Raw genomic sequence first — 22,681 nt, 5'->3', positions numbered from 1 at the left:
AAGGAAAAGGTCAGTCAGCAGAAGAGATTGTGGGCCTCTGATTTGAGTGGCACAAGGGACAGTGTCTGACATTTCATTTGCTCTGTTAGCATTTACACTGTGGGTTTCAGACTCTTTCAGTTTGAGGTGATTTTGTCTTCTAATCTTAAGATTCTAGCCTTACTGCTCTTGGATCATTTTCCTTCCTCTCTTCCTATGCTATTTTCTATACATCTAATGATCACACCCTTTGTGCCATCCTCTGTGTCACTGACAAGGTTGTCATGACTTTGAAATTTCTTGGAGATCTACACAAGCCACTCTGGCGATCTGTTTCTTTTTTCATTAACACTCTAATTTCTTGATGGAAATGGTTATGCTAGTAATAAGCTCTTTCTTTTAGAGTCCATGTGTATATCCTCACATATGAAAGGAATATGGTGAAAGGAATTTTGGGACTCAACTGTTTAAGGAAAATCAGAACTGTGTCCCATGGACCATTGTATTAGACTTTCATTTCTAAAGAGTTCAGATATATAGATAATAATAATCAATATTTTCTCTTTCTTTTTCTCACAGTGAAAGAGAGAGAGAGAGAGATCAAGAGAGAGAGACATTCTCTGTCTCCTTTTCCTGGTGTTTACTTTCTATTTGAGAAAAAAATAAGATATAAATTCATAATTTAGTATTTTCAGAAATGATATTGGGGAAATAGAAAAATTTAGTTTTGAGGTTTAGGGAAGACATTCTAAGGATTGAACAGTGTTAGAGAAGAAGATTGGTTGACATCTCAAAGATCAAACTAAAATGCAAAATTGAGTCTCTGTAAGCATTCTGTGTGCAGCCAAAGAATGAAAGGGAGGTCCCAATGCAGAGTTACATGCTAAGGAAGGGTAAAATGCCTCCAAAGACAAGGAGTAACTGGTTACATTATAGCAATGCATTAAGGGCAAATGTTTAAACCTAAACGAGCATCCTAATGACTGCAAATCAGCAAAAGCAAAATGTTATCAGTGATGCCAACAAAAGAACCCAGTAAAAGGACTGTAGTATCCTTTCCTGAAATCAGAGTTGGTGCCATGAATACTCCTTGTTAGTTACACTAGTCTGTCTCATTGAGAGATGTGATATTTGATGGGACCACTTGAATTTGTTGTGGAGATATATGTATCACTGTGGCATTGCCTACCACATCACATTTTACTGGGATCTGCAGGAGAAATTTATGTCACACTTTAGATGTGTTTGCAAATTGATTATGTCCTTGCTTTGGTCTGTTGAAGCTCAGAACTGAAACTGAAGTCTATCACTAGTAGTTGTGTTGGAGTTTATAGAATTAGCAATTTATTCTGCTCTTTCAAAACCAGACACTGTGGTAGGGGAGACTATCTATTGTCTCTATAACTCCCACTTTGGTTGTATGTGGTAGGCACTAATATACTCCGTTTGTACTGGCAAAGAGACAGTAGCTTAGCAAGCCTGAGTTATTAGACCATGACTGCACTGCTAATGAGGCAAGGAGTAGGAATGGTATTCATAGGATTGAACTTGTAACCATGAGGATGCACTGCTGTAGCTTACTCTCACCATTATTATTTTTTCCTAGTTTCTTTATCTGTTTGTTTTTCATTTTACTTCATTGTACCCTAACTCTGCCAGCAGATCTTTTTGTGCTAGATAGAACATAAACATCTCAAAGGAGTTAAAAATTTAACCATGAGGAATATTAAATTAACCCAAACATACAGGCGACCCAAATCCCTCAATTAATTGAAAACCCTATTCATTTCACCCCCGTTGTTAAAAATACATTTTTGAGTGGATTAACATACCCTTGGTATACCCTTGAGTGGATTAACAACCCCTTGATAATCTCTGGGGATATCCCCAAGACCTGAACACTGACAATGGTCAAATTCTGGAATTCTACTACAAAAAATAACAAACACATATTATGATTCAGATGAGGAGCATTCAATTAATCTCACTCAGTAACTCAGGGTTTATTTGCTTTGCCTCCATTTGCTAGCCTTGCAGAATCTGCAATTATATTCTGCCACAACAAAATTATGCAATCTGTTGTGAATTTTTAAGTAATTTTTGAACAGTTAAAACTAGGAATCCAAGAGTTATTTCTTTTCTTCACCTTGGTGACTGACCTCTCAAGAGAACATTATTCTGAACTAGAATTTATTTCTGAAGGCTGTCTTTCTCTCATACCCTTCATCCCATCTGTCAGGAAAATATGCTGTCTCAACCTGCAAACACTTCTCCACACTGCCCCTGTCACCACATGAACTACTCACGTTCTGGTTACCCTCTCCTCCAGCCCGTCATCCTGCGGTGGCTTCGGGCTGGTCTTCCTGTTCCTGCCCTTGCCCTTCTTCCCTATATTCAGCACAACAGCCAGGGTGGCCCACTTGACATGTAAATAAATTTATGTAAATACAAATGTTTCTCTTCTGCTCAAAATCTCACAGCACCTCCCCATTTCCCTAAGAGTAAAAGGCAATGTGTTTTTAAACAATGCATAACGAGGGTCGCATGATCCTACTCCCATCTGGCCTCCTCTCTTAAATGAATAGTGCAAGTTCCATCTCCCCTAAGTCTGTGGTTCTACAGATTCCCCTTATTCTGCCTTACTTCTTCTCCTTTTTTCTTAAATACTTAATTTGAAGTATTTTTTTCTTTTTAAAATTTTTATTATGTTTTATTATATATAATATTTATTTTATTTTATTTTTTCTTAAATACTTAATTTTAAGTATTTTAAATGCTTAAAATACTTAAATACTTTAAAATAATTAAATACTTAAACAAAATTAACAGTCAGTGTAATCTACTCATTTGTTTTAAAATCTCTGATTTCTTCCTCCCTCACTAAACTTTAAGGCTCATGAGGGCAGGAATCCTTGTTTTGTCCATGGATGTATCCCAACCACCAAGACGAGTGGCTGCTTTCAATAAGAACTTGTTGAATGAATAAATAAAAGCCATATGATATAAAGAAAGATGAGTTTGCATATTGGAGATTTCATAATTTGTTAAGTGAGTTAATTTTCATATCATTTGGCTGTTTCCACTAAAAGAAGAATACAAACTCAACTTTAAAATTAGAAAACCCCTTTTGACCCAGCACTTACACTAATAGGTTTTTACCCAAAGGATAAAAAAAAAAAATACAATTTAAAGGAGGGTAAATGCATTATTATCAACAATAGCCAAACTTCAGAGAGAGCCCAAAAGTCCACTGACGAATGAATGGATAAGGAAGGTGTGGTCTATATACACAATGGAGTATTTCTTAACCATCAAAAATAATGAAATCTTGCCATCTGCAACAACGTTGATAGAGCTAGAGTGTATTATGCTGAGTGAAATAAGTCTGAGAAAGGCAAATACCATATGATCTCACTCATATGTGGAATTTAAGAAAGAAAAAAGATGAACATATGGGAAGGGCTGGGGATCAGGAAAAGAGGGAAATAAACCATAAAATACTCTTAAAGATAGAGAATAAACAGAGGGTGATGGAGGTAGGTCAATGGGGGATGGGCTAGATGGATGATGTGTATTAAGGAGGGCACTTTTTCAGATTAGCACTGGGTATTGTATATAAGTGATGAATTACTGAATTCTACTCTAGAAATCAGTATTATGCTGTATGTTAACGAAATAAAATGAATAAATAAATAAGATAAATAAAAATGAGAAACACCCCAAAATTCATGAGCTGAGGTCTGATTAAATAAATCATGTCCAAGAAAGACAAGGTAAGATAATTCTCAAATAAAAGGATAAATTTGTGGCCTTCGTAGGTACTTCAAAAACGTATGATAAAATAATATTGAATGAAAAAATAATAAAATGTTCTATGCAGGGAAATATGATTTTTGTTGGCTTCAAGTTAGGCAGACATTCCTGTTTCATTCTCAGTCCATGTGGTTCAAATGAGATTGAGTTTGTTCCAGAGATGAACATGTAATCCAGGATTGGCCAATCGGAATTCGCTGACTTCCTGGCCATGGTGATTGCTTCAAGGATGGACTCAAATACAAATCGGACAGTGAGTCATCTAGTTTTGTTATAACTATTGGGAAATAAGGATTTTCTGTGCATGTGATTCCTAGCTCTGAGGACACTGCAAATGCAGAGCTTCTATTGACATCTTAGAAAAGGAAGCCAACACAGAGGATGACAAAGCTAAGAGATGTAGAAAAAAGGGATCAATATCATATGACGTTGTTTGTCTATCAGATTTACCTGATTTGAGTTAGAATCTTTTCCCCTTCCTGCTGAAAGGATTCTGACTACTACAATCATACTGATTATAATTCTGTAGAATTTGTATGTAAAAAAAGAAAATCAAGTGTATCTTAAGTCTTAATTATTTCTCTTATACGAAGTAAGAAGAGAGAGTAGAGAGAGTTCATGGGATTTGATAATGATTTTTTTATGGTGAAAATATTTCTTTTTCCCTCTAAAATTGGGTTAAACTGTTAATAAAAAGTAAGTTCTGTAGTTAATTGAAGCTTTCTTCTGTTTAAGCTTTAGGTTTAGGGAAATGAAGCTTTTTTTTAAAAAATATTTTATTTATTTATTTGACAGAGGGAGATCACAAGTAGGCAGAGAGGCAGGCAGAGAGAGAGGAGGAAGCAGGCTCCCTGCTGAGCAGAGAGCCCGATGTGGGACTCAATCCCAGGACCCTGAGATCATGACCTGAGCCGAACGCAGCGGCTTAACATACTGAGCCACCCAGACGCCCCAGGAAATGAAGCTTTTGCAGTCAGCTATTTAATTGCTTGAGAAATGTATAGATGGTACTTACTCTATAATTTTGTGTTTGGATTGCACAGAGAAATCACAATAATCCACTCCAATGTCTGTAAAGTCCACAAAAGTGGAGGACAAAATCTGGAATGCTCGAGGATTTTTTTCCCTGAGCTTTCGGCATACGTTAAACCCATCTACGATTTCTGAATCACCCCCAGTGACTGTTTGCTTTATGCAGTGCAGAAACTGAACCTGTAAAAAGAAATAGAGAAATCTGTTTTAAAATGGTAAACATTTACATTTTTGACATCATTAAAGATTCAGAAAGTTCTGAATGCACTAAAGTCAACAAACCTCTTAAATCTCTTTTGTGTCAGCAGGGAAAGGGATTGGAGAGAGAAAGTTCCTTTAGACACTATTTCAGTGTGAGACATGAACAGAGGCACGATAATGTCTGTTAGTAAACAAAAGGCACAGACCAAAATAGCTGCAGGGAGCGAACACTTCATATTGGAGTATTTACTCACTTCATGTTGACTTTACAGAGGAGGTGGGATTTAAACTGGGCAAAGGAGGATGGGTAAGGTGTTGGATATGCAGAGCAGAATGGAGAGAGCAAATCAGGTGCAGTCATAATGGATGTGCAAAAATGCACACCTCACTATGTATCAAAAAGTCTGGTCGCGATAGAGGTTCATGACTGAAAAGGATGGATCCAGTGGGAAAGGTTATTGAAGTACTTATTATAGAGTCTTGAATGTCAGATGAAGAATATTGGATTTTCTCTTCTGCACAGAGGGGAACTGTTGAAGGGTTTTACATTACAGTTGTAATGTAGCCAAGACTGAGTTGAAGAATATTAGCCCAGTGGTGTTACGTAGGACATATTTTTTTAAAGGAGGTGAGACAGTAACTACTCGAGAGTTAAATGAGATAGTTAAGGTATGAGGATCAGAAGGGAATGGAGTTTGGGTGGGGCTATGAGGATGTATAAACCTAAGAAGCACCGGAAATAAGAAACCAAAAGGATAGTTATTTTTACTAAGATTTAGGGGGAAATGTTCAGCATTATTTCATTTTGAAAAGCAAAAAAAAGTAAAATCTGTTTATATCTTTCTTTAGTTTTTTTTTTTTTTTTTTTTTTTTTTTGAGTTGTATTTTTTTTTTTTTTTTTTTTTTATAAACATATATTTTTTATATACATATATTTTTATCCCCAGGTCTGTGAATCACCAGGTTTACACACTTCACAGCACTCACCAAATCACATACCCTCCCCAATGTCCATAATCCCACCCCCTTCTCCCCAACCCCCTCCCCCCGGCAACCCTCAGTTTGTTTTGTGAGATTAAGAGTCACTTATGGTTTGTCTCCCTCCCAATCCCATCTTGTTTCATTTAATCTTCTACCCACTTAAGCCTCCATGTTGCATCACCACGAACTTTCTGCGGTGACAGAAATGTCCTCCTCTGCTGCCCAGTACAGTAGACACTAGTTCCACATGGCTATTGTGAGCTTGAAATGTGGTCAATGTGACCAAAGAACTGCATTTTAAATTTTATTTAAATATAATTAATTTAATTTAAAATTTAAATGATCGTATATGGCTAGTGACAATATATTGGGTAATGCGGATCTAGAACACAAATCCTGCCTTCTTCCTCAAACTGCTTACATTTTCTCAATATTTTAAATCTCACACATACTTGATCTCAAGTTATGATTGTACATTTATCACTTCCTTACAACAGTCCTTAGAATGTCAGACTTTCCTCTCCATTTTATGGTGGAAGAACCCAGACCCAGAAATGAAAAAATTGGCCAGCTGGTAAGAACTCGGCTACACATGGTGAAGCTGTCATTCAAACCTTTGTCTATTTGCCTCAAAATCATCATACAGCAAGTTCTTTTCCTTTTAAAGGGAGGAAATTCTTTAATGGGACTCTTACTAGTTTAGTATCATGAGTTGTGTATATATATATGTGCTTTGTAAACTTCAATTCCTGTTTCAGGTTGATTATGCCTTATTTTCTGATGTTAGGAGAGAATTGGTCTCCATTATTAATGGTTCCAACCTTAAACTGATGTCAGTTTTTTACGCTCAAAAAAAAAAATGTGCATAAGCTGACCAAGTCGCTGTAGAAAACCATCTCATCACCAGGGCTGTGAAAGGTGAAGCAGCATGATTAACAAGAGGATGAAATGGAAACATCAACCTCCAATCTGCCAGACTCCAAGAAGGCAAAACAATGGCCCAACTCTGTCTTTGAGAGAATCAGTGTTCTTTAAATCCTCTTAGCTTTTGCCATAATGAAGTCACAGAATATTTCAAATAAGAATCTTCAAAAAATGTCAGTTGATATCTTTTACATATATATATGGCAAGGCCAAGTAATAATCTTCTTTTATGTATTTATATTTTAATGCAATCTTATGAAAGAAAAAAAGATGATGGTGGCCAACAACACTTCTATCACCTAATTCAAACAGTACATATGCACCTGATGTGTATAAAATCAAATTCTATTTCATGTCATTCATTAAGAACCAAAACTATTTCCTTCCTAGATGTTACTTCATCTACCCATCCCAAGCAGCATGAGACTTTTGGCCCAAAGACAGTGAGCAAAGGAACATCTGTGCTTCTTTAAAGATGTGTCACCTCATCCCTGCTCTACATGATCAAAACTGATGAAAGTCAACTCTCAACAGGTAACTCCTTATTTAGATCATTTCATCTGCATTGAAAAGAAAATTGTCTTATTCTGTTTGTTATAAAAAAGCTCAAGCTTTGTTACAAAGACCTCTGAACTATTCCAAATGGAAACTTGGCCAATAGCAGAAACAGCTGCCTACATTCTAATTATTCTCTTACACCAATCTAGACATTCTAGGAATCATCTGTCACTGAAAAAGCTTCTGTCAGGTCATTTATCTTTGAATGTGTCTTTTGCTGATGGAGACAGGCACAACTTTGTGGTATTTCTTTGCCTTTTTTATATCATATCTGTGACGTCCCTATGACATGAAATGTGCTGAGCTAAGCCTTAGTTTGTAATGTCTGATGATGTCTATGCTCATCGCATTATATAAATCATGGTAATTAGAAAGTCTAACTCAAGGCCAGCACGGTATGGTGAAAAACCTGACTAGACAGAGGCCTGGGCTCTGTTTTAAGTGTCCTATTATTCGGATGTCACTCAGTGAAAGCATTTAACGTTGCTGTGTGTCATTTTGTCATCTAACATAAAAAGGCATGATCAATCACCTGCCTTACAGGAATGTTAAGAGGGATCAGACAAAGTAATATATATAGCATACTTCGAAAAAGTATAAAATGCTATGAAAATGTCAAGCATTATATTATACTTCAAGAATATTTACAAAGCCACATAATCACTTTTCCTTAGGCTTTCAATTTTAACCCAGAAACAAAACCTAACCTCACTTAAAAACAGCAGATAATTAAAATATTAAATTAGAATTTTTAGTTTTCTAGTCTAATTTTTTCGAAAGATTTTATTTATTTCTTTGAGAGAGAGAGAGAGAGAGAGAGCAGAAGTAGGGGGGGGCAGCAGAGGGAGAAGCAGGCTTCCGGCTGACCAAGGAACCTAATGCAGAACTTGATCCCAGGACCCGAAGTTCATGACCCCAGCCAAAGGCAGACCCCACTCAGGCACCCTAGTGGTATTCTTTCAATCCACTAAGTTAGGAAGTGGTTTTTATGCAGTGATAGCTAACTGATATGAATGGTAGTCATGTGACTTTATGGGAAAACCCTACATTGTGTTCCCTGGTTTCATTTTCTCTTTTAACTCTTTTGGGAATGGTAAATATGCAAAAGGACCTGAAGATGTACTGCTATCATAAAATTTGTCTAAGCAAAGCAAAAAGTGTCAATAGTTATTTCCAAAAGGAAACAAAAGAAGTGTTTTTTTTTTTTTTTTTTTTTTTTTAATACACAAAAGTCTTCTATCCCTTGGAAATCTCAGGCTATTCAGGATTTAGGCACAGAGATTTCATGTTTGGATTATGCTTGAAGAAGGATCTATGTAGGACAAGCTAGCTAGTGAAACATAGAGTCACTTAGACTCAAAATACAGGAGGACACTGGTCCTTGGCCTGTCTTGTGGAAAATATGTTGAGGCTCACCTTACCCCAGGTGGATGATGGAGGGCTGGATAATCAGTGTGAAAGCTTAGCTTCCCAGTTGTGTAAGCCACATTGTTTGCATCAATTTTGTCTTGCACTTGCCAAGTATGTCTGTAAAATACAAGAAGCATATGTTTAAACGGTCTGTCAGTAATCCAGAGGAAATGTGTTAGAATGAATTGGATACATGGGGGAAATGGAAACTTTTCATTTTATGAAATAATTACTGTACTGATGTGAGCCAAGAAGAGAGCCTGGCTTTTCCTTGTCCAAAGTTACCATTTGAGAGTATGTACCTCCTCCTTTCTCCTCTCTTCTCCAGAGAAAAGTACATTTACGCATTTGTCTATCCCACAGAGCTTATAAAGATGTATGTGTGTGATTGTAGGTTAGGTTTTTTTTAATAGCTTAGTACATTTAAAATCATTTATTGAGGTGAAATTCACATAACGCAAAATGAACAATTTAGTGGGCAGTTCGGTGGCCCTTAGGACTTTCACCGTGTTGGTAAGCATCGCCTCTATCTATCTAGGTGCAAAATATTTCCAATCACTCCACACGGAACCTCTTACCCATGAAGCATTTTCTTCCCATCCTGCCCTCCTCCCAGTCCCTGGCAAACACCAAATGCATTCTGTCTCTAGGGATTTACTTACTTGGGGTATTTAATATAAATGGAATCATACAAGGTGTAACCTCCTGTGTCTGGCTTATTCTACTTAACAGAATATTTCTGAGATTCCTCTGTGATGGACCATGTATCATTACTTCATTCCTTTTTATGGTCAAATAATATTCTATTGTATGGATATTCCACAATTCGTTTATTGACTCATCAACTGATGGACATTTGCACTATTTCTACTCCTTGGGAGATGTGATTAGTGTTGGCATAACCATGGGTGTGCATGTACTTATTTGAGCACCTGTTTTCAATTCTTTTGGGTAATGCCTAGAGTGCAAAGATGGAATCATATCCTAATTCTACCTTTAACTTTTTGAGGAGGTGCCAAGCCATTTTCCATAGTAGTTGGACCACTTTACATTCCCACCAGGATTTTTGAGACTTCCAATTTTTTCACATCCTCATCAACGTTAGTTATTTTCTGGTTTGTTGTTGTTGCTGCTGTTGTTGGTTTTAACCATCCTGGTGGGTGTAAGGTGGTATATCATAGTTTTAAGCATTTTTATGATTTAAGATTTTATTTATTCATTTGAGAGAGAGAGAGCATGAGAGGAGAGAGGTCAGCAGGAGAAGCAGACTCCCTGCCAAGCAGGGAGCCCAATGTGGGACTTGATCCTGGGACTCCAGGATCACAACCCAAGCCGAAGGCAGTCGCTTAACGAACTGAATGACCCAGGTGCCCCAAAACTCTTTTTTTTTTTTTAAAGATTTTTATTTATTTGACAGATAGAGATCACAAGTAAGCAGAGAGGCAGGCAGATAGAGAGGGGGAGGCAGGATCCCTGCCTGATGCGGGGCTTGATCCCAGGACCCTGGGATCATGACCTGAGCTGAAGGCAGAGGCCCAACTCACTGAGCCACCCAGGCACCCCCAAGGTATATCATAGTTTTGATGTGCATTTTCCCAGTGGTTAATGATGTTGAGTATCTTTTTATATGCTTGCTGGCCATCTGTATATTTACTTTGGACATATGTCAATTAAAGTCCTTTGCTCATTTTAAATTGAGTGGTTTGTCCCTTTTTAATTTCTATGAGAACTTTAGATAGCCTGACATGTGATCTGTAACTATTTTTTACCCCTTTTGTGGGGCTGTCCTTTCATTTTCTTAGTAATGATATTTAATGGCCAAAAGTTTAAAATTTGATGAAGTTCTATTCATCTATTTTTGTGTTTGTTTGTGTTTTTGGTGTTAGACCTAAGGATCCATTGCCCAATCTAAGGTCATGAAGATTTACACCTATGTTTTCTCCAAAGAATCTTACAGTTTTATATATAGATCCTTGATCCATTTGAGCTAATTTTGAATAATATGTGAGGAAGGGGTCCAACTTTATTCTTTTTGCATGTGCATATACAGTTGTCCCAGCACTGTTTGTTGAAGAGACTGTTCTTTCCTCATTGAAAGGTTTCAACACCCTTGTTAAATATCAGTTAGCCATAGATGCATGGGCTTCCTTCTGAACTTTGAGTTCTTTTCCATTAATCTGCATGTTTATCTTGATCCCAGTACCACAGTATTTTGATTACTATAGATTTGTAATAAGTTTTGAAATCAGGAATTATGAGTCTTCCAACTTTGTTCTTGTTTGTTATTATTATTTCGGCTCTTCAGAACCCTTTGCAATTTCATATGAATTTGAGCATTGCTTTTCTATTTCTACAAGAAAACCACTGGAATTTTGGTAAGCATTGCATTGAATCTGTGGACTGCTTCAGGTAGTGATCATATCTTAACAATATTCTGTCTTGCAGTCCACGAATGCAGGATATCCTTCCATTTGTTAGGTCTTCTTTAATTTCCTTCACAATGTTTTATAGTTTTCATTTTATAAGTTTTTCATCTCCTTGGTTAAATTTATTCCCAGGTATTTTATTCTTCTGGATGCTATTGTAAATGGAATTTTTTAAAAAAATTCCTTTTCAGATCATGCATTGCTAGTATGTATAAGCACAACTCATTTCTCTGTATTGCTCTTATATCCTGCAAATTTGCTGAATTTACTTACTAACTATATTAGCTTTTTTTGTGTGCATTCTGTGGGGTTTTCTATATATAGGATCATGTTATCTATGAATAGAGATACACTTGCCTCTTCCTTTCTTATTTGGATGCCTTTATTACTATATCTTGCCCAACTGCCCTGGGCAGAGCTTCTAATACAATGTTGAATTGCAGTGGTGAAAACAAGCACTCTTATCTTTTTCCTGATCTTAGAGGGAACTCAATGCATATTTATTTTATTTTATTTGAACTTAATGAATTTTTAATTACACTCATAACTATTACTCAAATCAGAAAATATAACTTTAAGGTTATATGTCCTGTCTCAGCCATAACCTCATCTCTCTCCTCTCCAAAGTAACCATACCATGACTTCTGTATTTATAATTTCTTTGCATTTCTTTATATTTTTACCCTTGAATCTGCATCCTTAGACACTTTGTTTAATATTAGCAACGGTTGTTATGTATTTTAAGTGTCTTCATCTACAGGTTTCCCTTTCAGCCTGTTTTTCCTACAATTTATTGTTTGAAGAACACAGGGAATTTGACCTCCAGAGTTCCTCACAGTCTGGACTTTGCTGATTGCATATCGAGGTGTGGTTCAACATGTTTCTCTGTCTTCTGTGTTTCTAGAAAATTGGCAACTAAATGCAGAGGCTTGGACAAACTCTATTTTCTTTCTTTGGCAAAACGATAGATGGCATTGTGCTCTTCTATTAGAAGACACAAAATGTCAAGATGTCTTTGTTTTTGTGATATTTGTACATACTTATGCTTAGTGGCTAGATCCACTAATTCATTGGGAGTCCCAAATAGTAAAGTGCCAAATTAATAATTTCTTTTAATTCTTTTTCATTTGTCAGTGCTTTTAAAAATATCTACTTTCCTTCATCTAGTATTTGGTTACCCCATATAAGAGCTACATAGGGATACTGAGATAAGAACTTGATTCTTTCCCTTTATTTACCATTTTATTATGTAATGGATTAGTTTTCTACCATTCCAAGATGAATAATTAGTTTTCAAAAAATAATAGTTTTGATGAAAATGCATTAAAACTAGATAGCAGTAATGGTTTCACATTGTCAATGTACTAAATAACACAAAAGTGTATGCTTTAAAATTGTTAATTTTATGTTATGTCAATTTTACCTCCAGTACCAAAAGAAATAGCCTGCCTTTATATTTTAAAAAAAAATTAATAAACAAACTAGGGATTACTTGCAACTCTGTGTCAGGAAAATAAACCAGTATTCAGATTTTGTAAGACTTTTCCCTGAGAAGATTGAGACTATAGGTAATTGGAAGAAAGTTGTGTTTAAAATAAGGCAAATCTGGTTTGAAAAATGTATCACTATAAATGCATGTCATTTTATTGCTGTCATAATGTCTATTTATTAATTTATATTCATATTCATCAAATCATTTGTCAATAAATCTATATTGAGCCCCTATTCTATGTCAGGCGTTGTTTTAGCATTAGAGATATAGCAGCGAACAAGAGAAACAAATGAACAAGTAATTACCAAATGAAATAACAGAAAAAAGTGCTACAAAGAAAATAAAGCAAGGCAAGGAGATAAGGATTGGGGGCTAGGAGAATATCATGGCAGAGATAATGTTTTGAGAAGTGTTCCAGAAGACCTGGAAGAAAAGTAGAAATATGAATTTCTGGGGGTGTATTTTAGGGAGAGGAATCTGAAGTGAGAGATAGGGTGTCTTCCCCATTCTCTGGGATTGAGGATGAAACTAGCTATTTGGTTCTGTTTTTTGGTCTTGTTTTGTATTGTATTTCATCTAAGTGTAAAATGGAGGGGCTCTAGGGTGGCTCAGTCGATTAAGCATCTGCCTTCAGCTAAGGTCATAATTGCAGTGTCCTGGGATAGAGCCCCACATCAGGCTCTCTGCTCAGTGGGGAGTCTGCTTCTCTCTCTGCCTCTGCCTGCTGCTCCCTCTACTTGTGCTCTCTCTCTGTGACAAAAATATAAAAAAAGATAGGGACACCTAGGTGGCTTGGTCATTAAGTGACTACCTTTGGTTCAGGTCCTGATCTCAGGGTTCTGGGATCAAGACCTGCATCCAGCTCCCTGCTCAGCGTGGAGCCTGCTTTTCCCTCTTTCTCTTCCTGCTGCTCCCTCTGCTTGTGCTCTCTCTCTCTTTCTCAAATAAATAGATAAATAAATCTAAAATAAATAAGTAAATAAATAAATAAATAAAATATGGAAAGCCTGGTAAATCTTCCTCCAAAGTTTAAAGAACCATCTCTAGGTGGTTCTCTAAGCCGGAGAGAGAACCTGTGAAAGAAAAAGAGTGTATGTAGCCTGCCCCAACTAATTTCAAATATGAATCCAACAATCCATTATACTGTAGTGACTGTACCCAGGAAATACATGTCACTCCGTGACCCAAACCTAATGAAGATTCTGCCTGCTGTCACCATCAGCATTCCAACAATAATCAACATGTAGAGAAGGATGTAAGGACAGGAAAAAAGTAATTTCATCAAGGTGTAGAATCTATAGCATCTTCTAAGAAGATGATGCTTTTGACATTGTGAATAGGAAATGATTATATTTGGATTTTTCTTTTCAAGAGTGTTGATGGTTTTGCATTGATTCACCTACCTTCCCTTTCGTGGTGTCTCCTATGATCAGGGGTAAGCTGACTGAATTTTCATTCAGCCAAGAGCTGGCTGAGATTCAAGGTGCAGGTTTTAGCCGCGGAACGGATCTTTCCTTCGTTTGACATTAACTGGCTTCTACAGGGATGGGGCCTGTGACTTGGCATCATCAGAGCAGTTCTCCGCCCTCTGCGCTAACTGGCAGGGGATGATAAACATTTTTCAGCCCTAAAGTGTCTCAGGCACGGTGTGGGATACGTAGCCTAAAAGTCTATGCTCGCACATAATGATAAATCCCAGGAAAGGGGCTTGCCAATTCCAATCATAAAACATTCTCATAACAGTCATAGTGTAAGTCTGGAAAAATCCTAGAAATGTCATTTGGTCTACCTTTCTACCTCCTTATAGAAATGAATCATGCCAAGAAGGCTGCTGCTGATTGTTTGTGACCCTAAGCTTTCATGCATCCTTCTCAAATCCAAAGGAAAACACACCAGAAATAAATGCAAATGTGGAGAAATTGTTTTTTAAAAGCCCACTGTGGGGCCTTAGTGAGATGAGGCATCTTTCATTAGAAACAGATTCTAACACTCCTCCAAGTAAAGCAACTCAAGCAGACTGTCAGAAAGTATCACAACCAAAGCAGAGGTGCAGGACCCAGGATCTTCTAAAACTCAAGAGGCAGGCTCAGCATAGCATCTTAACCCACTGGTATAGACCTGTGTGGTGTTGTGCTGGGACAGGCGATTGGAACTGTGCACATAATCCTGCTTTTGCCAGCGGTGCTATTTTAAACAAATTTAGGGATTTCCACTGAGCTACTTGTGTCATTCTCAAAATTGGATAAACCAAAACACAGACTCTTAACTCTAGAGAACAAACTGGTGGTTACCAGTGGGGAGGTGGGTGGGGAGTGGGTGAAACAGGTCAAGGGATCAAGAGTCCGCTTACCATGATGCACACTGAGTGATGTATAGAATTGTTAAATCACTATACTGTATACCTAAAACTAATACAGCAGTACATGTTAACTCTACTGGAATTAAAATTTTAAAAAGAAATGTCTTTTATATTTTCCACTTAAGGATTTTGTCAAAAGCTCCCGTACATTAAAATCATGATTTTTAGAGACTATTTTGTGGGCTTGGTTTGAATACTTATTCACTAGCTCCACCCCAGTCTAGATGGCCAATCATAGATACTCATGATATTTCATGAAATTAATAGTGTTTTGTGACAAATTTGAATCCTTTAGTGTTTATGGAGTGTTTAAACATGGTTTTTTTCTAGATTTGTTCTTATACCCTTGGTGATAGATTTTATAATCTTTTGATCACACCTGGAAAGTCATGCTGGATTTATTTTTAATCTTTTTCTTTTTTGAAGTACAACTTATATGAAAAGATGTTCTACAACTGCAACCTAGATTTCTTATCACCAACAGCTACACTCTCAAATCTCAGCCTACTGCAAACCGCTCTCATCAGGTAACAGAAGGATGCCTTCTTTTGACTATCGTCACTTGTCATGTTGGACCTAAAACACAATGCTCATATGTCATTTTTATTTTTTAAGCTTTAACATAGACAATTATCTCCTAGGGGTACCCAGGTGGCTCAGTTGGTTAAGTGTGACTCTTGATTTGGGCTCAGGTCATGATCTCAGGGTCATTGAGATTGAGATTGAGATTGAGCCTGTGTTGGGCTCCATGCTGAGTGGAGACTCAGATTCTTTCTCTCCCTCAATTTCTGTCTTTTCCCTCTCCTGCTCTCACACACACATACATGTGAGCACATGCTTGCTCTCTCTCTCTCAAATAAATAAATCTTTTTTTTTTTTTTTTAAAGACTTCATTTATTTATTTGACAGAGAGAGACACAGAGAGAGAGGGAACACAAGCAAGGAGAGTGGGGGAGGGAGAAGCAGGCTTCCCACTGAGCAGGGAGTCCCATGTGGGCCTCCATCCCAGGACCCTGGGATCATGACCTGAGCCGAAGGCAGCCGCCTAATGACTGAGCCACCCAGGTGCCCTCAAATAAATAAACCTTTTTAAAAAAGAAAATTATCTCTTAGCTAAAATAAACAAAAACATTAATAATCATCCAAAGGAATATTATGCTGTATATCATTTGTTTTCTATTTCTTTTTAATTTTTTTGAAGATTTTATTTATTTATTTAAAGTTGAAAGAGAGAGCAAGAGCAGGGGGAGGGAGAAGCAGGCTCCCCGCTAAGCAGGGAACCCGATGCGGGTTTTGATCTCAGGACCCTGGGATCACAACCTGAGCTGAAGGCAGATGCTTAACCAACTGGGCCACCCAGGGGCCCCTATCATTTCTAACCGTAGTTGTAACACATCCACCTATAACTTCCCAGATGCAGTCCCCCTTCTGAGCTTCAGATATTTAATTTTCCATCATCACTTATTAGACACACAATGGGCCAGGAACTGAGGATACAGACATGAACAGAACTGACACGGTACTTGCATCTCATGGAACATACAGTCTCTGGGGAAGAAAAATCAGTGTGACTTACCTTCAAAGCTAAAGTACAAGACGTTATGAGAATAAGAGAGTAAAGATTAGGTGGAGACCTGAAGACTGAGTAGGATTTACCTAGAAGGGTAAAGGTCACTATGGGCAGAAGGCCCAGTGGAGGGAGAGAACATAGCCTCTCAGGGGAAGAGAGAGAAGTCCAATACGGGCTGCAGTGGGGACTGTTTGCTCTGTGGCTATTCTTGGTTTTGTTTCAAATATCTGTTTCCCTTATTGTACGGTAAAGTCGTACCAAAAAAAATCTCATTACATGAGGGAACTGAGCTGAAACATACTCTTTATCTCATAGCATTTAACCCACTGCCAAAAATATTTGTTGAATGAAGGCATGGACTGTGAAACAGTAAATTGTGTTATGTTCCTGATTGTCTAGCTATTAACTTTAATCCCGGCCAAAGCTATATGTTTTAGATATATTTAAATTATGAATAATTTGGCCACCAATCATTTCTGTTGTCTGATTCCTAGGGGAAGTGTTACAGTTGTTTGCAAACAATACTTGGCAGAACTGCTAGGCTGTGTTTTAAAAAGCCATTATCTTTTCAGTTCTAACTTATATTATGGGCTCTCACTGACATTGCATTTATTCCTGGAAATGAGAAACTCCATTCCATTTTTGAGAAGAATATCCCCACTATCAAGTAGGAAAATGAAAGTAACCTGTCCGATATCTAGCATTGCTCTCACTCCATCCATTAAACTCACATGGAAATCTCCATGAAGCATGAAGATACAAAGCAAGCAAGGAGGGTCCTGGGATAATCATGGTGACATAGTTCTTAATCTCTCTGAATCTTCTTCATGGGACATCTAGTGTGCAAACCCCAAAACTCAGGGAAAACATCTAAACCAAAATTAGGTGACTGGATATATCCATGAGGCCCAAAATACGAGTGGGTATAGAGATAGACTTTCCAAAGCCACAGCATGCCATATCAGAAATGGTGCAGAGGAGGAAGCAGAGGGAAGCAACTAGGTATTGGATGGATCCGAAAAATTCCCAGATTATGAAGGGACAGTGTACTGGCTCCTGGGAGGGTATGTTCACATTTCAACGTAGGGGTCTATGAGGGGTCTGTGGTAAGGGACTAGATTAGTCTGGGTTCGGGAGCTCTAAACACTCAATAGATGAAACTCTCATCCATGATGAGTCCCCAAATTGAGCAGTCCAGGAGCAGTAAGGACAAAGGAAAAAGAAGTTCCAGATAAAAGTAAAGGAGAAAAACCAGGAGGTCTGATAACCAGAAGGTTATCACCCATAGTTTTGAAATACAGCTTAAAACTATAACAAAGTTTCTGAGTCATATCTCCTTTTAATAATCAAGAAAAAAGTTCACATGAACATTAGAAATATGACATGGTTAAGGTTTAGTTTTCTAAAGTTATTTTAAGAAAGAGAATGAATAGCAAAATAACATACCTATAGATAATACATGCCAGAGGGATATGCCCCCAAAGATAAAAAATATTCTAGTTTCTCTAACTTCTATTTTTCTGCTTATACCTACTGTTATTGAGTCTAGAGGATATTAATCAAATGATACAATATATGAAAGAATAACTTACATCAGAGATAGAAACCCAGAAATGGAGTGATATACTCAGAAAGGAAAAATTTTAAAAATCATTAAAAATGAAGACTAAGCTAGAAGGGATACAATATTGAATAAGTACAACAGATAACACCTTTGGATAATGAGAAGATAAAAAGGAGAAAAACTTAAATATAAAAAAAGACAGATAAGAGGGATTTGAGAGAAAGTAATAAATTTTAATGAATTTTAATTAACAGATGATTTAATATACACATAATAGAAGTCCTCAAAAGAAGAAATCCAGAATAAAAAGAACAAATATTAAGAACTATAATTTTAAAAAAATTCCTGAAATTAAGAAAAATACAAAAGATTTGAAACACTGAAAGACCAAGCCATATGGTCCCTGAAAAAGTTGCCCCAGAATAACCAACACCAACATAGCCTGTAAAGTTACTGATCTTTAAAAAGAAAAATCTTTTGGGCATCCAAGTAAAAATATCAAATTATTTATAAGGGAAGGAAAATTAGATTACCAATAAAACTGTAGAGACATATTAAAGATGTTGTAAGCCAAGAATTTTATATTTAGCCAAATTGATTTTTCAAGTATAAAGATCTTAAATTGCTGTCAACATGCAAGAATTTAGAGAATACTGTTCTCATGGGGCCTTTCTGAGGAATTTACAAGAGAATAAGATTCAGACAACCAAAATGAATAGAGATGATGTTCACAAAGCAATGGTGCTAAGTAGTAAATTTTATTTACTAATAGAATTAGTAATAGGGGAGGAAAAGAAGATAAATAAAACGAAAAAATTGAGAAACCAAACCACCATTAAGCAATGCACATTTTGGTGCTAATACTCTAAATCAGGAAAACCAGATAGTGAATACCAAAAAATTCAGGAGAGCTGTTACATTTGGGGAGAAAAGAGAGGTTTGTGATTGCTTAGAGTATGTGGATGGGTTCCAGAGTAGTCACTGTTCTATTTCTTGACCTGGATGGTGTTTCAAGTGTTTCAAGAGCATGTGTCTTACAAAAATTCATTAAGTTATATATTTGTCTTTGTGATTCTTCTGTGTCTGGATTGTATTTTACCACAAGAAGTGGCTTTTTAAAATTTATTTTGAAAGTTTAATAATACTCCCAATAATAAAAATAAAGATGGGTAGTAATGGAAAGATGGCAACCACCTCTAAAAACACAAAGAAAAAAGTTACAGCAATTTCCTCCAAAGTTCCAAAGTCTTTCATTACAAAAAACTAAGAATAAAGTGCATTGCAAAAAAAAAAAAAAAAAAAAAAGCTTTGGAGAATTCCAAAGTAAGCATATTGTTTTTGGGTGGTGGTACGTCAAATTGTGCTTGATTTATCTCAACAGAACAGGAGCTAGATGCTGGTTTAGATTTTTGATGTGCAAGGTTAAAATATAAACTTCATTTTCTGTTGTCACAAGTTTTCTGATTCCTTGTCGATCGTCACTTTCCCTTTGCATAAACAATTGGCTATAATTTGAATTTAATAGATGAGATGGTAATGAATATTCTGGTGCTGTTGTTATGACTTAGTTTGAGAAATCTCTCTATAATCCTATTAAGTTGTTCCCTTGCATCTGAGCTATAAATATGAGTGGAAGCCCCATTTGATAGTTAATAATTCCTACGGCATTAGGAACTAGGGGGGGAGTGCTCGATAAACCACCATTCAAGCACAGTGCCAAGGAAAGACTGCAGACTGTTGAGTCAAGTAAACCTGGGTTTGAAGGCTGATTTTTCTGCCTCAGTTTCTTTATCTCTAAAATGGGAATAATGGCTCTTATTAGAATTGTGAAGATTCAAGATAATCACTGTAAAGCATTGAGTTCAATACTTAGCACGTCAAAGGTGCTTAACAGAAAATTATTTTGTCCCATCCCAATGCTCAGAGGAAAACTGAGGAGGTAATAAGGAGTCAGGGCTTGTGGAGAAACAAATGGTTTACTACGGTCTCAAAAATCTCCTCCAGTGATTTCTAGGAAAGCACGAGACAGAGAAATTATTTTTCCTTTCATTCATGAGATGACCTCATACTCAAGTGGTTTTGCTGGCCACAACTTTAATTACTGCAAAACTGAGTATTACAAAGGGAACACCAGGGATGGTCTCTTGGCTGATAACATAAGCTGGGGTTCACAATGGCTGAAAGAACACAGCTTGTTACTCTGCCTGGGAACCCCTAAAACAAGAATACACATTTTAAAGGTTCTCTTCCCCCCCCCCCCCCCACTGAAACACTTGGGTCAGTACTGAATCTAAAACAACTCATTAAGAAATCCCAGTGTGAATTTTTTACAAAGTAGGATGGAATTACAACTAGATTCAGAACTCAGAAAGGTTTTCTTTGTTTTCTTCCCAAGTCTAAATTGCTTTTAGGTTGGTTTTTCATAACTCAGAGCCATTTTTGTTCAAGAAGGGCTATTTGGTTTTCTCAAGCAATTTCTTGTCTAGAAACTTCACCAAAATGGATAAACTTGTTTTTTCTTTCCCTGTTAAGTTTCCACACTTCACAAATGTTTTCTGGTAACCCGTATATCAAACAAGTAGCTCTTTCAAAGTCAGGTTTGGAGGCAGTGCTAATGGTCGGAGCAATTTCTAAAGGGCCAGAAGCCAAGGAATAATAATATTTTTCGCTCATATACCCTCAATCTCTAATACAACCAAATGTGTGAAATGCTGCTGGGCTGGCTTACAGAAATGCTAGCAGAAATCCAGTGAATGCTGGAAAGGATATATTCTTGTACTCCCCAGAGGCCATTTCAATATTGTTAATTCTTAACTGGCCTGGCTGGTGTATTTGACAAACTGCCCACTAGAAACCTTTTTGGTTTGACATGATTTTATTCCTCTGACGAAGCCCGCATGCAAGGCGCTCATGCAGATGCAAAACTGGGCAGCAGTAGTCACCTCTTACATTTTCCAGCAACCTTTCATCTAAAGGTTTCACAGGACATGCCAGGTATTAAAACAGTTCCTGTAGAAAGAGAGAAGCAAGTCCTCAGTAGAGGAGAATCCTAGAGTTCCAGGAAATTACACGAAAAGCTTAGATCCCCTTCTCACCTACAAACAGCGAGTGTGGAGCCGTGATTCAACCGTGTTTCTCTGTTGGTCCTACGGGCAGCTCTGTGGGCAGTAATGAAGTGCAGATGTTCTGGGATACTGGGTTCTCCACTCTCCCCCCAGTTTTTAGGAATGAAGTGTTCCAAAGTATTTATTTAAATTTTCCCACTACAATTTGTTAACCTTGTGAGTTTTATTCCTTAATTGTACAGCTTCCATGCTTGTCTCTACAAGATAAAATTTGACTACTACCAAGATCCACCAAGTTCCTTTCATCCCTTTTCCTTGTTGCCACTGCCTATTTTACTCCTCATGCTGCTGTTTCAGAGAAACATATTTTTCATTTTCACCTCATTATTCCTATTAGTCTAATCCCTGCTACATGTGTTAATGCAACTTGCTTATGCCAGCAAATAAAACATTCTTAGAAAGAAGAAAATCTGAAACTACTCGACTGTGTTCTGGAAAGAAGACAGTCTTGCTAGCTAAGGTTGAAATTTGTATCTTCTTCTGCTTGACCTTCTGATGAAGAAGGGTCCCTCAGAGTTGCTCACAAGGTTAATATTCTCACTAAAGAGCTTACCAATGTCGACAATGCTAAGAGAGAATTCTTGACAAAATGAGGCCTCAATATCTTAGCATATATGCCCTTTTATTAAAATTCCCTTAGTGCTCACTGTGTGTCAGACTCTGAGCTAGTACTGAAGACATCATCCTGATGAGGCCACCATTTCAGCCTTTAAGGAGATCAATGTGACACCGATGATAGCAGTGAGATATGCATGCCTTATCCTGTTACATGCAGAGCAGCTAGTTACTACACAATACTGGTGGTTAATACTTTAAAAAATCGATACTGAATCTCTTCTTTCTCTCTGTGTCACACATGTACACACACACACACACCTTTACATGAACTTACGTAAATAACAAAACCCTGACCCAGCCAATTTATTTAGTTGTCCAACCAGTTGGAAAAGGAGTATTTTCAGAGTATGATTTTGTCCTTTTAGGGAAGAACATCTGATCTTAGTGTTTCCTTATCAGAATTATGGTTTCAAAAGCCCATGACCAGTAAGCTTTACTGTCACCCAGCAAATAGACAGTAGGGATATTATACAGCAGGGTGGTTGGTTTTCTTCCACACTGCGTGCATCTCTGCTAAAAGAAGAATCTTAAAAAAAGAAAGAAAGAGAAGAAATGCCCTTACTAGATGTTATGAATATGCAGAAGAGAGGAGAATTTCTACTTCACTTTTTTGAATAGGTAATTCAGAA

The 22,681-nt window shown here is 37.0% G+C and overlaps 1 protein-coding gene and 1 long non-coding RNA gene across 7 annotated transcripts in view; one reads left to right on the top strand and one right to left on the bottom strand.

The window, feature by feature from the left end:
* LOC131810595 (uncharacterized) overlaps window positions 1-22,681 on the top strand; it is a 217,570-nt gene that overhangs the window by 91,885 nt on the left and 103,004 nt on the right. For 4 of the 5 annotated variants that reach the window (XR_009345622.1, XR_009345616.1, XR_009345608.1 and 1 more), the window contains 2 exons: window positions 7,321-7,464; window positions 15,602-15,702. This is a non-coding gene — a long non-coding RNA (uncharacterized LOC131810595). The remainder of the gene's footprint in view (window positions 1-7,320; window positions 7,465-15,601; window positions 15,703-22,681) is intronic. The other variant, XR_009345612.1, reaches the window with a different exon arrangement.
* BBOX1 (gamma-butyrobetaine hydroxylase 1) overlaps window positions 1-22,681 on the bottom strand; it is a 60,058-nt gene that overhangs the window by 4,652 nt on the left and 32,725 nt on the right. For both annotated transcript variants that reach the window (XM_059138567.1, XM_059138577.1), the window contains 2 exons: window positions 8,910-9,015; window positions 4,808-5,004 (listed from right to left, as the gene is read on the bottom strand). In XM_059138567.1, coding sequence (XP_058994550.1) covers window positions 4,808-5,004; window positions 8,910-9,015 — 303 coding nt within the window. The remainder of the gene's footprint in view (window positions 1-4,807; window positions 5,005-8,909; window positions 9,016-22,681) is intronic.

Source organism: Mustela lutreola, chromosome 1 (assembly GCF_030435805.1).
Source record: "Mustela lutreola isolate mMusLut2 chromosome 1, mMusLut2.pri, whole genome shotgun sequence".
Lineage (NCBI taxonomy): Eukaryota > Metazoa > Chordata > Mammalia > Carnivora > Mustelidae > Mustela > Mustela lutreola.
Note: the sequence above shows the minus strand (reverse complement) of the source record. Positions and strands in the feature narration are given on the sequence as shown.